The sequence below is a fragment of the Rhinoderma darwinii genome, chromosome 1 (assembly GCF_050947455.1).
Source record: "Rhinoderma darwinii isolate aRhiDar2 chromosome 1, aRhiDar2.hap1, whole genome shotgun sequence".
Taxonomy (NCBI): Eukaryota; Metazoa; Chordata; class Amphibia; order Anura; family Rhinodermatidae; genus Rhinoderma; species Rhinoderma darwinii.
Window position 1 is genome coordinate 322,171,398 of NC_134687.1, and position 16,082 is coordinate 322,187,479.

The window sequence follows — 16,082 nt, forward strand, 5'->3', positions numbered from 1 at the left end:
GGTACCTAAGGGGCTCTGCAAATGCGACATGGTGGCTAAAAACCAATCAAAAAAAATCTGCATGCCAAGTAGCGCTCCTGCCATTCTGAGCCCTGCCTTGTATCTAAACAGAAGTTTATGACCACATATGGGGTATTGCCATACTCGGGAGAAATTGCTTTACAAATGTTGGGGTGTTTTTTCTCCTTTATTCCGTGTAAAAATTTGAAAATTCTATGTTTTTTCAGAAAAAAAAAGTAGATTTTCATCTTCACAGACTAATTCCAATAAATTCAGCAAAAAACCTGTGGGTTTAAAATGCTATCTATACCCCTAGAAAAATTCCTGGAGGGGTGTTGTTTCCAAAATGGGGTCACTATTGGGGGGTTTCCACTGTTTTGGTCCCTCCAGTGCGTTGCAAATGCGACATGGCACCGAAAACCATTCTAGCAAAATCTGTGCTCCAAAATCCAAATGGCGCTCCTTCCCTTCTGAGCTTTGCTGTGGGTCTAAACAGCAGTTTATGACTACATATGAAGTATCAGGAGAAATTGCTTTACAAATGTTGGGGTGCTTTTTCTCTTTTATTCCTTGTAAAAATTAGAACATTCTATGTTCTTTCCCAAAAACAAAAAATTTTCATTTTACAGACTAATTCAAATAAATTTAGCAAAAAAACTGTAGGGTCAAAATGCTAGCTATAGACCTAGATACATTCCTTGACGGGTGTTGTTTACAAAATGAGGTCACTTTTGGGGGATTTTCACTGTTTTGGCACCACAAGACCTCTTCAAACCTTACATGGTGCCTAAAATATATTCTAAAAAAAAAGGAGGCCCCACAATTTACTAGGTGCTCCTTTGCTATTGAGGCCTGTGCTTCAGTCCATTAGCACACTAGGGCCACATGTGGGATATTTCTAAAAACTGCAGAATCTGGGCAATAAATATTGAGTTGCATTTCTCTGGTAAAACTTTCTGTGTTACAGAAAAAAAGTATTACAAATGAATTTCGGCAAAAAAAAATGAAATTTGTAAATTTCATCTCTACTTTGTTTTTAAATCCTGTGAAATCCCTGAAGGGTTGAAACCCTTTCTGAATGTTGTTTTAAATACTTTGAGGGGTGTAGAATTTGGGTGTTTTATAAGGGTTTCAAATATATGGGCCCCATAAAGTCACTTCAGAACTGAACTGGTCCCTGCAAAAATAGCCTTTTGAAATTTTCTTGAAAATGTAAGAAATTGCTGCTAAAGTTCTAAGCCTTGTAACGTCCTAGAAAAATAAAAGGGCGTTCAAAAAATGATGCAAACATAACGTAGACATATGGGAAATGTTAACCCCTTAGTGACCAGCCCATTTTAGGCCCTAATGACCAAGCTATTTTATTCGTTTTTCTATAGTCGCATTCAAAGAGCTATAACGTTTTTATTTTTTCGTCTACATAGCTGTATGAAGACTTGTTTTTTGCGGGATTAGTTGTGCTTTTTAATAGCACCATTTTTGGGTACATCTAATTTTTATATTAACTTTTATTAACCTTTTTGGGGGGGATTATAAAAAAAAACTGAAATTCCGCCATTGTTCTATGCGTTTTTAAATTGACGCCGTTCACTATGCGACGTAAATAACATGTTACCTTTATTCTATGGGTCGGTACGATTACGGCGATACCACATATGTAGAGGTTTTTTTATGTTTTACGACTTTTGCACAATAAAAACACTTTTGAACTAAAATTATTTGCTTTTGCAGCGTCGCTTTCCAAGAGCCGTAATTTTTTTATTTTTCCATCAATGTAGTGATTTTTTGGGCTTGTTTTCTGCGGGACAAGACGCAGTTTTGAATGGTACTGTTTTGCGGTACATGGTACTTATTGATTCATTTTTATTATGACTTTTTTGTGGGGCAATGGAAAAAAATTGCAATTTCGCCATGGTTTTTTGCGGTTTTTTTTTACGGTGTTCACTTTGCGGTTTAAATTACATATTAACTTTATTAATGGAGTCATTACGGTCGCGGCGATACCACATATGTGTACTTTTTTTTTTACACTTTTACTAAATAAAACCACTTTTTATGGAAAAAAATGGTTTTATTTATTTTTTTACTGTACTTTTTATTAATAATCTTTATTTCACTTTGATGACTTATTTTATTAGTCCCACTAGGGGACTTTACTGTGCGATATTCCGATCGCTGCTATAACGCTCTGGTACACTTCGTATACCAGAGCATTATTGCCTGTCAGTGTAAATCTGACAGGCAATCTGTTAGGACGTGCCTCCGGCGCGTCCTAACAGGAATATGTCCAGGGCAGACCTGGGGGCTTTTATCAAGCCCCCGGCTGCCATGACACCCCATCGGAGACCCGCGATTTCATTCGCGGGCCGCCGATGGGTGACAGAGGGAGCTCACTCCCTCTGTAAACAAAGTTAAATGCCGCGGTCGCTATTGACGGCGGCATTTAACGGGTTAAACGGCCGCGATCGAAGTAAACTTCGATCGCGGGCGTTGGAGCAGGAGCTCAGCTGTCATCAGACAGCAGAGCCCCGGCTCCTGCCTGCACGGGAGACCCGTGCAGGACTTAGACTAGGCTGACGTGAAAAGGCGTCAGCCTAGCCTAAAGCCCATTAGTGACCGACGTAAAAAGGCGTATTAGTGGTCACTAAGGGGTTAATTAGTAACTATTTTGTGTGGTATTACTATCTGTTTTAGTTTTCAAAGTATTTTTATTGAGAATGTCAAAAAATCATGAAAAATCATATACAGTCCATTTTTGAGAATAAACATTCCATAAAAACAGCCAATGTACAAATATTTTTCAAGTAGAAAATACAATAAAGCAAAATACATTTAATACAATAGAAAAATAAAGACAGGAAGTAAAAACAAAAACTGGTCATGTGGTGGAATTTATAAAGTCTCAAGAATCTTGTGGAATAAGCGGCACCCATAATCAATGGAACAATTGGCCCTTTCCAGACATACTCAAAGATACCCCTCCGAGAAATCCAACAGGGAGATCTAGATCTATCCATATAAGTCAACCAAGGAGACCAAATATGCAGAAATTTAGCTCTAGTTTGTGTGTCCCAGTGCATTAGTTCCTCAAACCTACGAATCTCTTGTACCTTCAATTCCCACTCCTCAACAGTAGGTGGCCTAGAGGACTTCCAAAGTAATGGAATCAACAATTTAGCAGCAGTAATCAAAATTGTGGCTAGATCGTGTCTCCTGGGAGTAAAGGAATCAGATGAGAACCATAAGAACTACCTGAGTCGACAAAGTAATTAATGTAGAACAAACTGAATTTATTGTGGTAATGACCTTTCGCCAATATCCCTGTATCAAAGGGCACTCCCACCAAATGTGAAGCAAAATGCCCCTGTCTAGAGAACACTTCCAGCATTTATCAGTTATATCAGGGTTTACCATATTCAGCCACACTGGAGTCTTATACCACCAGGATATAAGTTTGTAAGAATTTTCCCTAATTTTAATGCACTTCGAGAAATCATGTGAACGCTTCAAGATAATTCGTTGGTCTTCTGCTGTAAAAGTAGATTGTAAGTCCTGTTCCCAACTAGAGATTAGATCTAATTTGCCCTCTTTCTCACCCAACAACAATAAATCGTATGATCTAACAAGCGCACCTTTTTGGGGTATAGTATTCTGTAATTTACGTTCAAATGAGGTCAAATGTAGTGAGGTGGCATAATGTGATTTGTACCTATCACATACAGTTTGAAAATCTTGTTTTTGAATAAAATACGATAAAAGAAGACCTGTAATCCTAAACAATAAAGAAGCCAAATCCTGTGACTCCGTTTCAAAAAATTTGGATACCGTTGTGTTACCAAGGTGTCTCCAAAAGGAGGTTACAGGAATTCTCTTGGGATCTACAAGAAAAGGCAAAAGACTCAAAGGCAATAGCGGATGATTGTCAGATAAGAGAGACTCACGTGTATTAACCTCTTGCCAAACCCTTATAATGCCCTTCAATAAAATGCTGGAGCATATAGAATTTGGAGAAAAGGCTCTCAATCCCCAAAGAAACAGCTGGTCAGGTAACCCAAGAAGCTCTCTCTCCAGTTCCACATACAGAGTATTACTATCTGTTTTACAAGCAGATCCATTAAAATTTAGAAAAATCATAATTTTTGCAAATTTTCTCAAAATTTTGGTGTTTTTCAAAAATAAGCAATGAATTTATCGACCCCATTTTTCCCACTAACATAAAGTCCAATATGTCACGAGAAAACGATCTAAGAATCGCTTGGATAGGTTAAAGCATTCCAAAGTTATTACCACATAAAGTGACACGTCAGATTTAAAAAAATGGGTCTCGTCCTCAAGGCCAAAATTAGCTTGGTCCTGAAGGGGTTAAATAACCATAAATAAATAATATTATCATTATTTACTGTATCAAAATGCAATACGCATTATAGACCACAACGTTCAATGTCACGCACCAACGTCAGACAGCACTGACTAGGAGAAGTCCTTCGAGCTATATATTTTTAAGGTTATTGCCGACCATCTGCCCTACCACTTTACCCCAGCCATAAAAAAACCAGTTTGGAGGCACCAATAATCCCAGCAGATGACATAATGTAATCGCCACTGACTCCTAAGCGATAACACCCTAAGGAACCCCACACCATCCAGACAGCCAGTGTCCTTTACATCCTTAAATCCTGGGGGATACATACCAACGATGCGTCCCACACACCACTCTTTCCACCAACTCCAAGGACTCCCCCAGCACGCTGCCATGATATACTAAAAAGAACCCTTGAACTGAATAATCCCCAAATAACATTCACTAAAGTCAACCTAACAACAGGGCAGGTGGGCAGGGATGTTTCTACTTCTGCTGCTCCTGCTGAAAAGACCGGGAACTCAGCAGCACAGCACTTAGTACTTACTGCTTGCCCCTCCCCTTGACGTTACCACCCCCTCATCACATGTGACCAATAACCCTCCCTCCTATCCCTGTCACGTATGGCTTCCCCTCAACTGTGCCAGGATCAGTACAGCCAGGGCCGGCCTTAGGTTCGATGGCGCCCTGTGCGGGACTCTCTATTGCCGCCCCCTACACAAACCAAAAATTAACCACATATATAGACACGCACATACTGGAACATATATACTGTACATACATAAAGACAGCAGATAAATATACATACACACATCTGGAATATATACATACAGGTATATATATAGACGTACAGACACATATACACACACACACGCATATATATATAAGGGGCAGCAGGGTTTATAAGGGGCAGCAGAGTATATAAGGGGCAGCAGGGTATATAAGGGGCAGGAAGGCATATAAGGGGCAGCAGGGTATATAGGGGCAGCAGGGTATATAAGGGGCAGCAGGGTATATAAGGGGCAGCAGGGTATATAGGAGGCAGCAGGGTATATAGGAGGCAGCAGGCTAAATAAGGGGCAGCAGGATATATTGGGGACGGCAGGGTATATAGGGGCAGCAGTGTATATTCGAGGCAGCAGGATGTATAGGGTACAGCAGGATGTATAGGGGGCAGCAGGGTATATAGGAGGCAGCAGAATATATAAGGGGCAGCAGGATATATAGGGGCAGCAGGATATATAAGGGCAGCAGGGTATATAAGGGGCAACAGGGTATATAGGAGGCAGAAGGTTATATAAGGGGCAGCAGGATATTTAGGGGCAGCAGGATATATAGGGGCAGCAGGGTATATAGGAGGCAGCACAGATATATTTTCGTTTTATCTGTTCTACTTTAATATTGAACACTTTTACAAAGAGACATAAACACATGCAGAGACACACACACACACACTGTAACATATACACATACAAACACAGAGACACATACTTTATACACACAGACACACATACTGTATACACACAGACACACATAGATACTCACCATCTCTCCTTGCTGACAGGATCACAGGTTTCGTGCAGGACGGGCTGTGGGCGGAGCTTCCTCTTCTCTTGCTCTTCGGGTCTTATTTACTCCGTGTGTGCAACTAAGAGAGGGGCATAGAGTAGAGGCAGAGCCCAGTGGCGCCCCCTACATGGTTGGAGAGGGCAGCACCCTGTGCGCTCGCACAGCCCGCACACCCCTAAGGCCGGCCTTGAGTATGGCCTGGTTTTTATAGTGGATAATGTAAGATTGTACTGAGCAATGAACAAATATTAATATGGTCAACAAAAAGTGTCTTTCTGTAACATTTTATGTCTTTTGATCATGTACCGGAGTCGCAATTTCGAGCCTTCTAAAAGAGGTTTTTGCCAAATTGGGTTTAGTCCTGTATCATTGATCTGTATGACAAATGACTAAAACAAAACATTTACAATGAATTAATAATTGATAAAATATTATTTTTTATATATAACTTTTATATAACTATTTCTTCTTTGTAAGCCAATGATGCACAGAAAAGCAAACCTACTACCAACAAAGAAAGCGTTGTATGCAGTGGTATTTCTGAAGCCATGCCTGAAGAGGGTCCTAAACGCCAGGCAATAACAGTCCATGTTACACCTTCTGGTATGATACTCCACATGTATAAAATATACAGATATAGCAGTGCAGCAGGGTTGAGTATGTCATAACAATGCCTTGTGATATCACTGGGTAATACATGTGTTTTTTCATAACGCTAAGACTATTTAGTTACCCTAGCTCAGTTAGTTATCGCAGTGCATAAAATAAACAGTTAGGGGACTTGCTGTTGAATTCCGCTGCGGACAGTCCGCAGCGGAATTCTGCAGCAGCCATTTTTTACATTTGTTTCTATACATTTTTAGGAAACTTAGTTCAGAGGCTGCGGAAAATAACTGCGGAATTTAGGCTGCGGTGCAGAATTTTCCCTCCGCAGGATGCTCATTATGTTGTGGAGAAGAAGCGGAATTTCACTGCGGATTTCAGCCTTTGCAATGCAAAAACTGAAATCTGTGGCAAGTCCGCTGTTATACAAATATTAATTTTTTGGGGGGAGGAAGAAAAAAACAGCAACTCCTCTATTTTTTTTTTTCCTTCAACACTGTTCATCATGCAGTATAAATAAAATTTCCCATTTATTCTACTGGTCATTACGATTACATAGATTTTTTTATGTTTTACTATTTTTGCACAATTAAAGCTCTATTCATAGAACAAAAAATAGTTTGCATATTCCGTGATCTATACATTTTTTTTTCCTCTCTATGTACTGTACCTGTATGACTGTCTTTTTTGGGTTTTTTTGCGGGACAAGTTGTGTTTTTCAATTGTACCATTTTGGACTCATTTATTAACTTTTATCCATTTTTTAGGGGAGAAAATGTAAAAAAATTGCAATTCTGTCATTTTTTTGGGGAGGGGTTTACATCATTCCCCCTGCAGTATAAATAACATTGCATTTGTAATGAACTGTATAATAAAATCAGAGATACCAAATATGTGTATTTTATTTTACATAAGCCGAATACCTCTCTCAAACTTCTTAGGTACTCACAGTTGCTTTTAAACGCAGCATCTAAGAGTTTACACGGCCAAGATCAGAGGTATCTTAAATCTTGTGCTCGCACCGACTCCAAGACGTAACTATACGGCGGGTTATTGGGAATGACCAACTCACTGCGACGTCCTATTACGTCATAAGGCAGGAAGGAGCTAAGACCCAAGTTTAGGGACAATACAATATACTTTGTAACATCATTTCCTGCCTCATTGATCATGGGTCTTGTCTCCTAACAGACCAGACAGGATATACCATAAATGCCTGATAGGTGTGGTTTCCACCTCTGGGACCTCACCTATATATGGAATGGGGGTCCTGTGAACTCTGTTTCGTCAATTCACACCAGCCGCTCTGCCCTAAGGGTGCCATTTTTGGAATATCCATTGGACATGTCACAAAGTTTAACCACTTCCCGACATTTGACGTATCCATACACCAAAGTCGGGTAGGGGAAGTAAGGAACGGGCTCACGGAGTGAACCCGCTCCATATGATGCGGGTGTCGGCTGTTTGTTACAGCCAACACTTCAGAGTAACGAGCGGTATCGCGCTCGAGCGTGATCCCGCTCTTTTAACTCGTTAAATGCCGCGGTCAATAGTGACCGCAGCATTTAAATCGTTAGAAAGAGGGGGGTGACCCCCTCTAACAGCTCATCGCGCAAAAAAATTGTAAACGCCAGAATCTCTATTTTTTGGTCACCTAATCTCCCACAAAAAATGAAATACAAAGTGATCAAACCGTCGCATGTACACCAAAATGGTATTATTAAAAACTACAGCCCTCCTACCACTTAATCGACGGAAAAATAAAAAGTTACGGCTCTCGGAATTTGGCGACACAAAATAAATTTTCTTTTTTACACTTAGGTTTTTACTTGTAAAAGTAGTAAAATATAGAAAAAAACGATATATATTTGGTATCGGTGTAATCGTATTGAGTCACAGAATAAAATTAACTTGTTGTTTTAATTGCACAGTGAATTCCTTAAAAACGGCGCGCAAAAAACCATGGAGGAATCACTGTTTTTTTCATTTTCTACCCCACAAATTATTTTGTTCCTGATTCCTAGTACATTATATGGCAAAATAAATGCTTCTACGAGAAACAACAATTCGTTCCGCAAAAATCAAGCCCTCATAGTACTATATCGACGGAAAAATCAAGACGTCATGGCTTTTGGAAGGTGGGGAGGAAAAAACGAAAATGAAAATCTGAAAAAGGGCTGCGTCGGGAAGGGCATACCTCCCAACTTTTGAATTCGGAAAAGAGGGACATTTTTAAGCCACGCCCCTAACCATGCCCAATATCCCGCATAAACACATCAAATCACAGCGAGATCCTTCTGCAAATAACAAGCGCACATTCTCACTGCGGATCTCTGGACTGTCTGGATATCACAGATATTATGGATCCGGTTATATCGTCTTTATGTTACTTTTCCTATGTTGGGTATAACACTTGCTCATCATGGCAGCAGCTGCAGGACAAACCAAAAGGCTGAGAACAATGAAAGTCAAGAGGGAGACCCTGTGGTTGATGACTTTTCAATTGACAGGTAGCAGAGTTACATGATGGGGATTTTTTTTTCCCAGTTGTGTAACTGCTACCGGTCAATGGAAAAATCATCCACCAGAGCCCCCCTGTAGATTGATCCACACACAGCCCCCCTGTACATAGTGCAAGACACAGCCCCCCTGTACATAGTGCCAGACACAGCCCCCCTGTAGATAGCTCCACACACAGCCCGCCTGTACATAGCGTCAGACACAGCCCCCCTGTAGATAGCTCCACACACAGCCCCCATGTAGATAGCGCCACACACAGCACCACTGTAGATAGCTCCACACAAAGCCCCCTGTAGATAGCGCCAGACACAGCCCCCCTGTAGATAGCTCCACACAGCCCCCCTGTAGATAGCTCCACACAGCCCCCCTGTACATAGCGCCAGACACAGCCCCCCTGTAGATAGCTCCAGACACAGCCCCCCTGTAGATAGCGCCACACACAGCTCCCCCTGTAGATAGCGCCAGACACAGCCCCCATGTAGATAGCGCCAGACACAGCCCCCATGTAGATAGCTCCACACACAGCCCCCCTGTAGATAGCTCCACACACAGCCCCCTGTAGGTAGCGCAACACAACCCCCTTATACTTTGTGCCACAATGCCGCCAGAGGGGAGAGCGATAGAGGTAGCCTACTGCTGCCACTCTCCGCTCTGCTTTGACGTCACTCACCGTCAGAAGAAGGCAGGAGTCTTGCAGCGGCGTTCTCACTGGTGTCGATGCCGGCCCGGGAGTGGACCAGTCCAGTCACCTGACCTGTCACCTGACCGGTGAGGTCAGATGACAGGTCAGGTGACTGGACTGGTCCATTCCCGTGCCGGCATCGATCCCAGTGAGAACACCGGCGCAAGACTCCTGCCTTCTTCTGATCGCTGCTGCAGTCGTCTGGCATGCAGGGCGCCTGTCAGCAGCGATCAGCTGTTTTGATACAGCTGCAGCACCCAGCGGGACATTTTGCAGACCGCCCAGGACGGCGGGACCCCGGTGAGAAACCGGGACTGTCCCGCCGGATCCGGGACGGTTTGGAGGTATGGGGAAGGGGTTAAGATGGGAATAGCTCTTTAAGTCTTAGGCTGGATTCACACGAGCACATTACGTCTGTAATGGACGGAACGTATTTCGGCCGCTAATCCCGGACCGAAGGCACTGCAGGGAGCCGGGCTCCTAGCATCATAGTTATGTACGATGCTAGGAGTCCCTGCCTCGCTGCAGGACAACTGTCCCGTACTGAAAACATGATTACAGTACGGGACAGTTGTCCTGCAGCGAGGCAGGGACTCCTAGCATCATACATAACTATGATGCTAGGAGCCCGGCTCCCTGCAGTGTGTTCGGTCCGGGATTAGCGGCCGAAATACGTTCCGTCCATTACGGATGTAATGTGCTCGTGTGAATCCAGCCTTAAAGTACAGGGACTTTCTTCTGCACTCCATAGCATCGGAATTGGCTGCTTTGTACATCCAGTTTATTAGTTCCATGTTTTATTGTACAGCATGTTATCTCTAAGTAAGACTTTTTTGAGGCATCTGTTGCCCACAGACTTTCAATAAAATGTGAGTTTATAATAGTTATAGCCAGGAACATTCTGCATTCAAGATATACTGAATGTACTGTACATTAACTGCACTTTCACAATGATTCAATTAAGATTTATTCCATAATGTTAGTGACATGAGGTTTTTAGCTGAAGATCCTTGTTTCAGTATATATAAAGTGTATTATTGTGGTCCTTTGTGTTATTATAAGCTTTCATTTTGTTTCTGTAAACAGCTAGCCAGTGTCATGCTTACCAGGTCCTCCGAGCTGCTGCTGAACCAGTACTGAACAAGCTTGTCTATCTTGAAGTATTCGCATGCATGGAGTGGAACTTTGCCTCAGTCCCTTTTGATTGTACCCGCTTTTTTTTACGGAAGCAAGAGAAAATTATCAGCGACAAAACGGGTATATTCTGTACCGTCAATTGTTGCACTATTACTAAAATTATTTAACTAATTTTAAACCATTTTTAATGTGTTTATCTTTTAAAATTCTCCAATATTTGAAGACTGTTTTCCTATTTTCATTAACATCTGCATTAATTACACCAGTGTTGTCACAGATGTAGGATCAACTTTAAAGGGTTATTCCGGTTACAAGAAGTTACCCCCTACCCCTAGCCGAACTCTGTACTCGGCTATCTTCGGCACTTCCATAGAGAATGAATGGAGCAGCATGAGCGACCTGCCGCTCCATTCAAACGGGGGGTATGGGACCCCCGTTCTCGTGATCGATGGGGGTTCCAGCTGTCGGACACCCACCGATCAGCAAGTTACCCCCTATCCTACGGATAGGGGGTAATTTGTAACCTGAATACCTGTTTAAACATCCTTTTTCAGCTTGTATCTAAATATATTCTATATAAAAATTTAGCAACTCTGCAAATATTTAGCTTTTTTTTAATCGGAAATGACAGTCTGTATTATAATTCAGAACTGCAGTCACAAATGTGTTGGTTGTTACTGGAATCATTATATACTTTCAAAAGGAAAAAAAGCAGCAAAAGCCACATGTGTGCTCACCCAATATTTCTTCCTGGGATTTTTGGTTCCTCAATGGAGTGCAATCGGAAAGGGGGCTTGCAGGCAGGCAAGGAATCCAATATAGTGGAAAAATGTAGAAAAAATCCTCAGCACATCCGCATTTGAAAAGGTAAAAAAAAGAGCTTGTTTATGACATGAGTTTAAAAGTCCAGAGGACACCAGTAAGGCGTGTTACCGCTAACGCGTTTCGAACAAAGTGTTCTTACTCATAGCATAACGTAACAGATTCGAAACATGTGTTTTAAAATCAACATTCGCCAATCCTGACACATCTAATTAAAAGCAATACTAACACCATTTGTAGAAATAGATGAATCTGCAAGATTGCCGTATAAATGACCGTATGTAAAAATTTATACACAACAGTCTTTACCAAAAACTAAGTAATACTACAAGACTTACAGAAATGGAAAAAGTAGCACAATATAAACTAAAATATGATCAAAGTGTGTATTACATGTAAAAAATATCAAGAGAAAGCAGAAAAAGCCAATCTCTATATTACATATATCAAATCAAAAAACCCAAATAAACATGCATGAATTATTGGCAACAGATGCAATGTTTGCACATACAGTATTAAAACAAAATAATTCTATCTACCAAATAATAAAACATGAAATAAATTCTTTCATAAACTGTGATACACATCATGTAGTTTACATGATTGTATGTGCTTCATGCAACCTCAAATACATAGGCTATACAACCTGAAAACTTAGGACACGTATAGCAGAAAACACATCAGATATATTAAAAAGCTCTTTAAAAACATCTGGAGCTGCCAAACATTTTATTGATAGACACAACAGCTCTTTGGAATACTTTAGATTTCAGGGTATAGAACTAGTGAAAAAAACAACTAGAGGAGGTGACTGGAAGAGACATCTCTTTAACCCCATAACGACCAGGCCTATTTTGGCGTTCATGACCAAGCATTCTTTTTTATTTTTCTCACCTTCACATTCCAAGAGTTATAACTTTTTTGTTTTTCTGTCAACATGGGCGTATGAGGGCTTGATTTTTGCGGGAAGAGTTGTTTTTTTCAATGGCACCATTTTTTGGTGCATATATTATATTGATTAACTTTTATTAACTTTTTTGGGGGAAGGGAATTGAAAAAAACCTCTAATCCTGCATTGTTCTTCGCATTTTTAATTTACGCCGTTCACTATGCGGTATAAATATCATGTTAGCTTTATTCTATGGGTCAGTACGATTACGGCAATACCACATATGTGTACGTTTTTTTATCTTTTACTACGTTTGCACAATAAAAAACCTTTAAAACAAAAATAATAAATTTTTGCATAACCGCATTCCAAGAGCCGTAACTTTATTATTTTTGCGTTGAGATCACTATATGAGGGCTTGTTTTTTGCGGGACAAGGTGTAGTTTTCATCGTTACTATTTTGGGGTGCATGGGACTTATTGATTAACTTTTATTATATTTTTTTTTGATGGGGGAATGGAGAAAAAAGCGATTTTTCCGTTGTTTTTTGTGGGGTTTTTTTGTACGGCGTTCACTATAGAGTTGAATTAATGTGTTAACTTTATTCTTTGTGTCATTACGATCGCATTGATACCATATAGGTGTACTTTTCATGTTTTTTTACACTTTTATTAAATTAAAACCATTTTTTTTCTATAAAAAGTGTTTCTTTTTTATTTTTACTGTTCATATTTTTTTATATATTTTTAAAAACTTTATTTGACTGTGTTTAATTATTTTTTTAAGTCCCACTAGGGGACATCATCTTGCGATATTCTGATCGCAGATATAATGCTTTGGTATACTTAGTATACAAAAGAATTATTGCCTGTCAGTGTAAAACTGACAGGCAATCTATTAGGCCATACTTCTGGCACGGCCTAATAGGCATGCAGCCAGGGCAGGCCTGGGGGTGCATTCGCAGGCCGCTGATGGGTGACAGAGGGAGCTCCCGCCCTCTGTCAATAGATTTAAATGCCGCGGTGGCTATTGACCGCGCATTTAATGGGTTAAACGGCTGAGATTGATCTTCAATCTCGGCCGTTACAGCGGGATCCTGGCTGTCAGTCACAGCCAGGCTCCCGCGGCGATCATGCGGACAAAGCTTCTGTGCCCGCACGATCTCCATCACGTACATGCACATGGGAATGAGCGAACAGACTGCATTCCCCGATGTGCATGTACGTGAAAATGCGGAAAGGGGTTTATAGGGAAGCCTTTTGGATTCTCCGAATGGATACCCATCACCCTAAAGGGGGAACCTGGAGAGAAAATCTCTTATATCTATATTAAATTAATTTTGGAGACTTTTGCCTATTGCATTTGGTCTTTAGAAATTTTCTCTGTGCAGATCCTTTGCTTGGTTACAATTTATAATGAATTTCTATATATATATATATAATATATGCTATTACAAGTCAAGTAGCTTATTTTCCTGGCATCTGCACGTTATAGTTATATATCCGTAGGTATATATGTTTAGCGCTCCAGTACACATATTATGTTTTTCCTAAATGCTTGGTTAATTCATGCTTTTGTCAAAAATATATTTTTTTCGAAAATAATTTATTTTGTAAATTTTTTCGTTTCCCACAATTTTTTCCAAACGAAATATAGCCTTTTTGATCCAAAATTGCTGCATCTACTGGTATAATTCATGCATCTTTATGTGCGTATTTTTATTTGATATATGTAATAATATAGAGATTGTCTTTTTCTGCTTTCTACTAATTTCTACAAATGGTAATTGATGTATCACCTCATGTACTAATTGTCTTTGTGTAACATCTTAAATGTTGTGCTTTTTTCTAAGTCATTCATTTGTTAACTTGCCTGACGAAGGGGCCTTTGTGCTCTAAAAGCCGCATATAGAACTTTTATGGTTAGCCAATAAAGGTATCATACCTATTATACTTTTGTCTTTTTTGACATTTGTATTTAACATTGCATATTCTACAAATGGTGTTAGTATTGCTTTTAATTAGATGTGTCAGGATTGGCTAACGTTGATTTTAAAACACATGTTTCTAATCTGTTAAATTATGTTATGAGTAAGAACACTTACTTACCTGTGTCCTCTGGACTTTTAAACTCATGTCATAATAAAGCTCCTTTTTTTACCTTTTCAAATGCGGATGTGCTGAGGATTTTTTCTACATTTTTCCATTATATACTTTGTTGACATACTGTCACGTTGGGTATGTTGACCCACTGGGCCGTACCGCCTTGATGGTATGGCAGTGTCCAACAAGACCCAGGTCACAGTCTATAGTTCATATAGGGTGCCTGTGGTAGCTCAGACAGTAGCAAGACAGGCTCGGCTGGGACTAGGCAGCAGGCAGGCGCCAGGCGTGGTGTAGCAGGACAGGCGTGGAACACAGCACAGCACGACTTCAGCTCAACACAGTGCTTGACCAGGATAGCACGGGATACAGGTTACAGGTAGCAGAAACGGGGAACACTGGGAACTGGAAAACGCTTAGGAGACCATTTGCATAGACATACTAGGATAATGACAACAAGGCTCAGGCAAGGCAGGAAGGGGCTTGGCCTCTCTTATAGTCCAGGGTGCTCATGAGCTAATTTTGACTTAATTTCAGGTGCGCACGCTGGCCCTTTAAGAGCGAGCACGAGCATGCGCACGCACCCTACGGGACCCGGCTGGGAGAAGCGGAAGTGAGCGCTGGCGTCTCCTGAGGAGGAGATGGGGACCTGCGCTCACAGTTCCATTGCTGCGGGCATCAGGAAGTGAGTGAGCCTGACGGCCCGTGGCCATGGGCATGACACATACATACCTCTAAAAGCCTAGCTCAGATCCGAATGTTATTCTGTTTGCGCCATTGCATTCTGTGAGATGTAGTTTATTATCAGTTACTAGTTACCTGTGCCTAGTGTAAATAGTACACTTCCCAGGGCATTCTAGGAGTCATAGTTTCACGACAGTACTTTCATACATCTTGCTAAAAAATTTATTTAATTTATGTTTCGATTTTCAAAGACGAACAAAAAATATGAGTCTGGGTACTACATTTTTCACTAGGTAGCGTACAAATAACTAGTAATAGCTCATGCAAATGTTCACAAAGAGTAAGCAGTTATCATAAGGGTACAACAGTAGGAAGTCCTTGATAATACACCGTATCATAAATACAATAAGGACTTTCAATACACTTTAAGTGTGATAGAGAAAGACAGTTCCCTCCTATGCCAGTCCAGCGAAGGGCAGGTATTTGGGGGATATAGCGGAGAGCCCAGGACCACAAAAAAATCCTACAAAGCATAACATGAGTACGAGCCAAATGCAGAAGTGAGTATTTAAGTAAATAGTTTATGTCAAGAGGGCTTGCCACACTAGAGTTACGAGGCTATGCTAAAGGAGTTATCACATTACGTTAAGTCAGGTACATGGGAAAACAGGACACATTGGGGAGACTTGGTCCAACTGGTCTCAAATAAGTAAA

At 40.7% G+C, this 16,082-nt stretch overlaps 1 protein-coding gene across 12 annotated transcripts in view; it reads left to right on the top strand.

Moving 5' to 3' along the window:
• Positions 1–16,082, top strand: part of SHOC1 (shortage in chiasmata 1) — a 307,702-nt gene that overhangs the window by 129,437 nt on the left and 162,183 nt on the right. For all 12 annotated transcript variants that reach the window (XM_075825602.1, XM_075825611.1, XM_075825607.1 and 9 more), the window contains 2 exons: positions 6,407–6,532; positions 10,821–10,991. In XM_075825602.1, the coding sequence (XP_075681717.1) occupies positions 6,407–6,532; positions 10,821–10,991 (297 nt within the window). The remainder of the gene's footprint in view (positions 1–6,406; positions 6,533–10,820; positions 10,992–16,082) is intronic.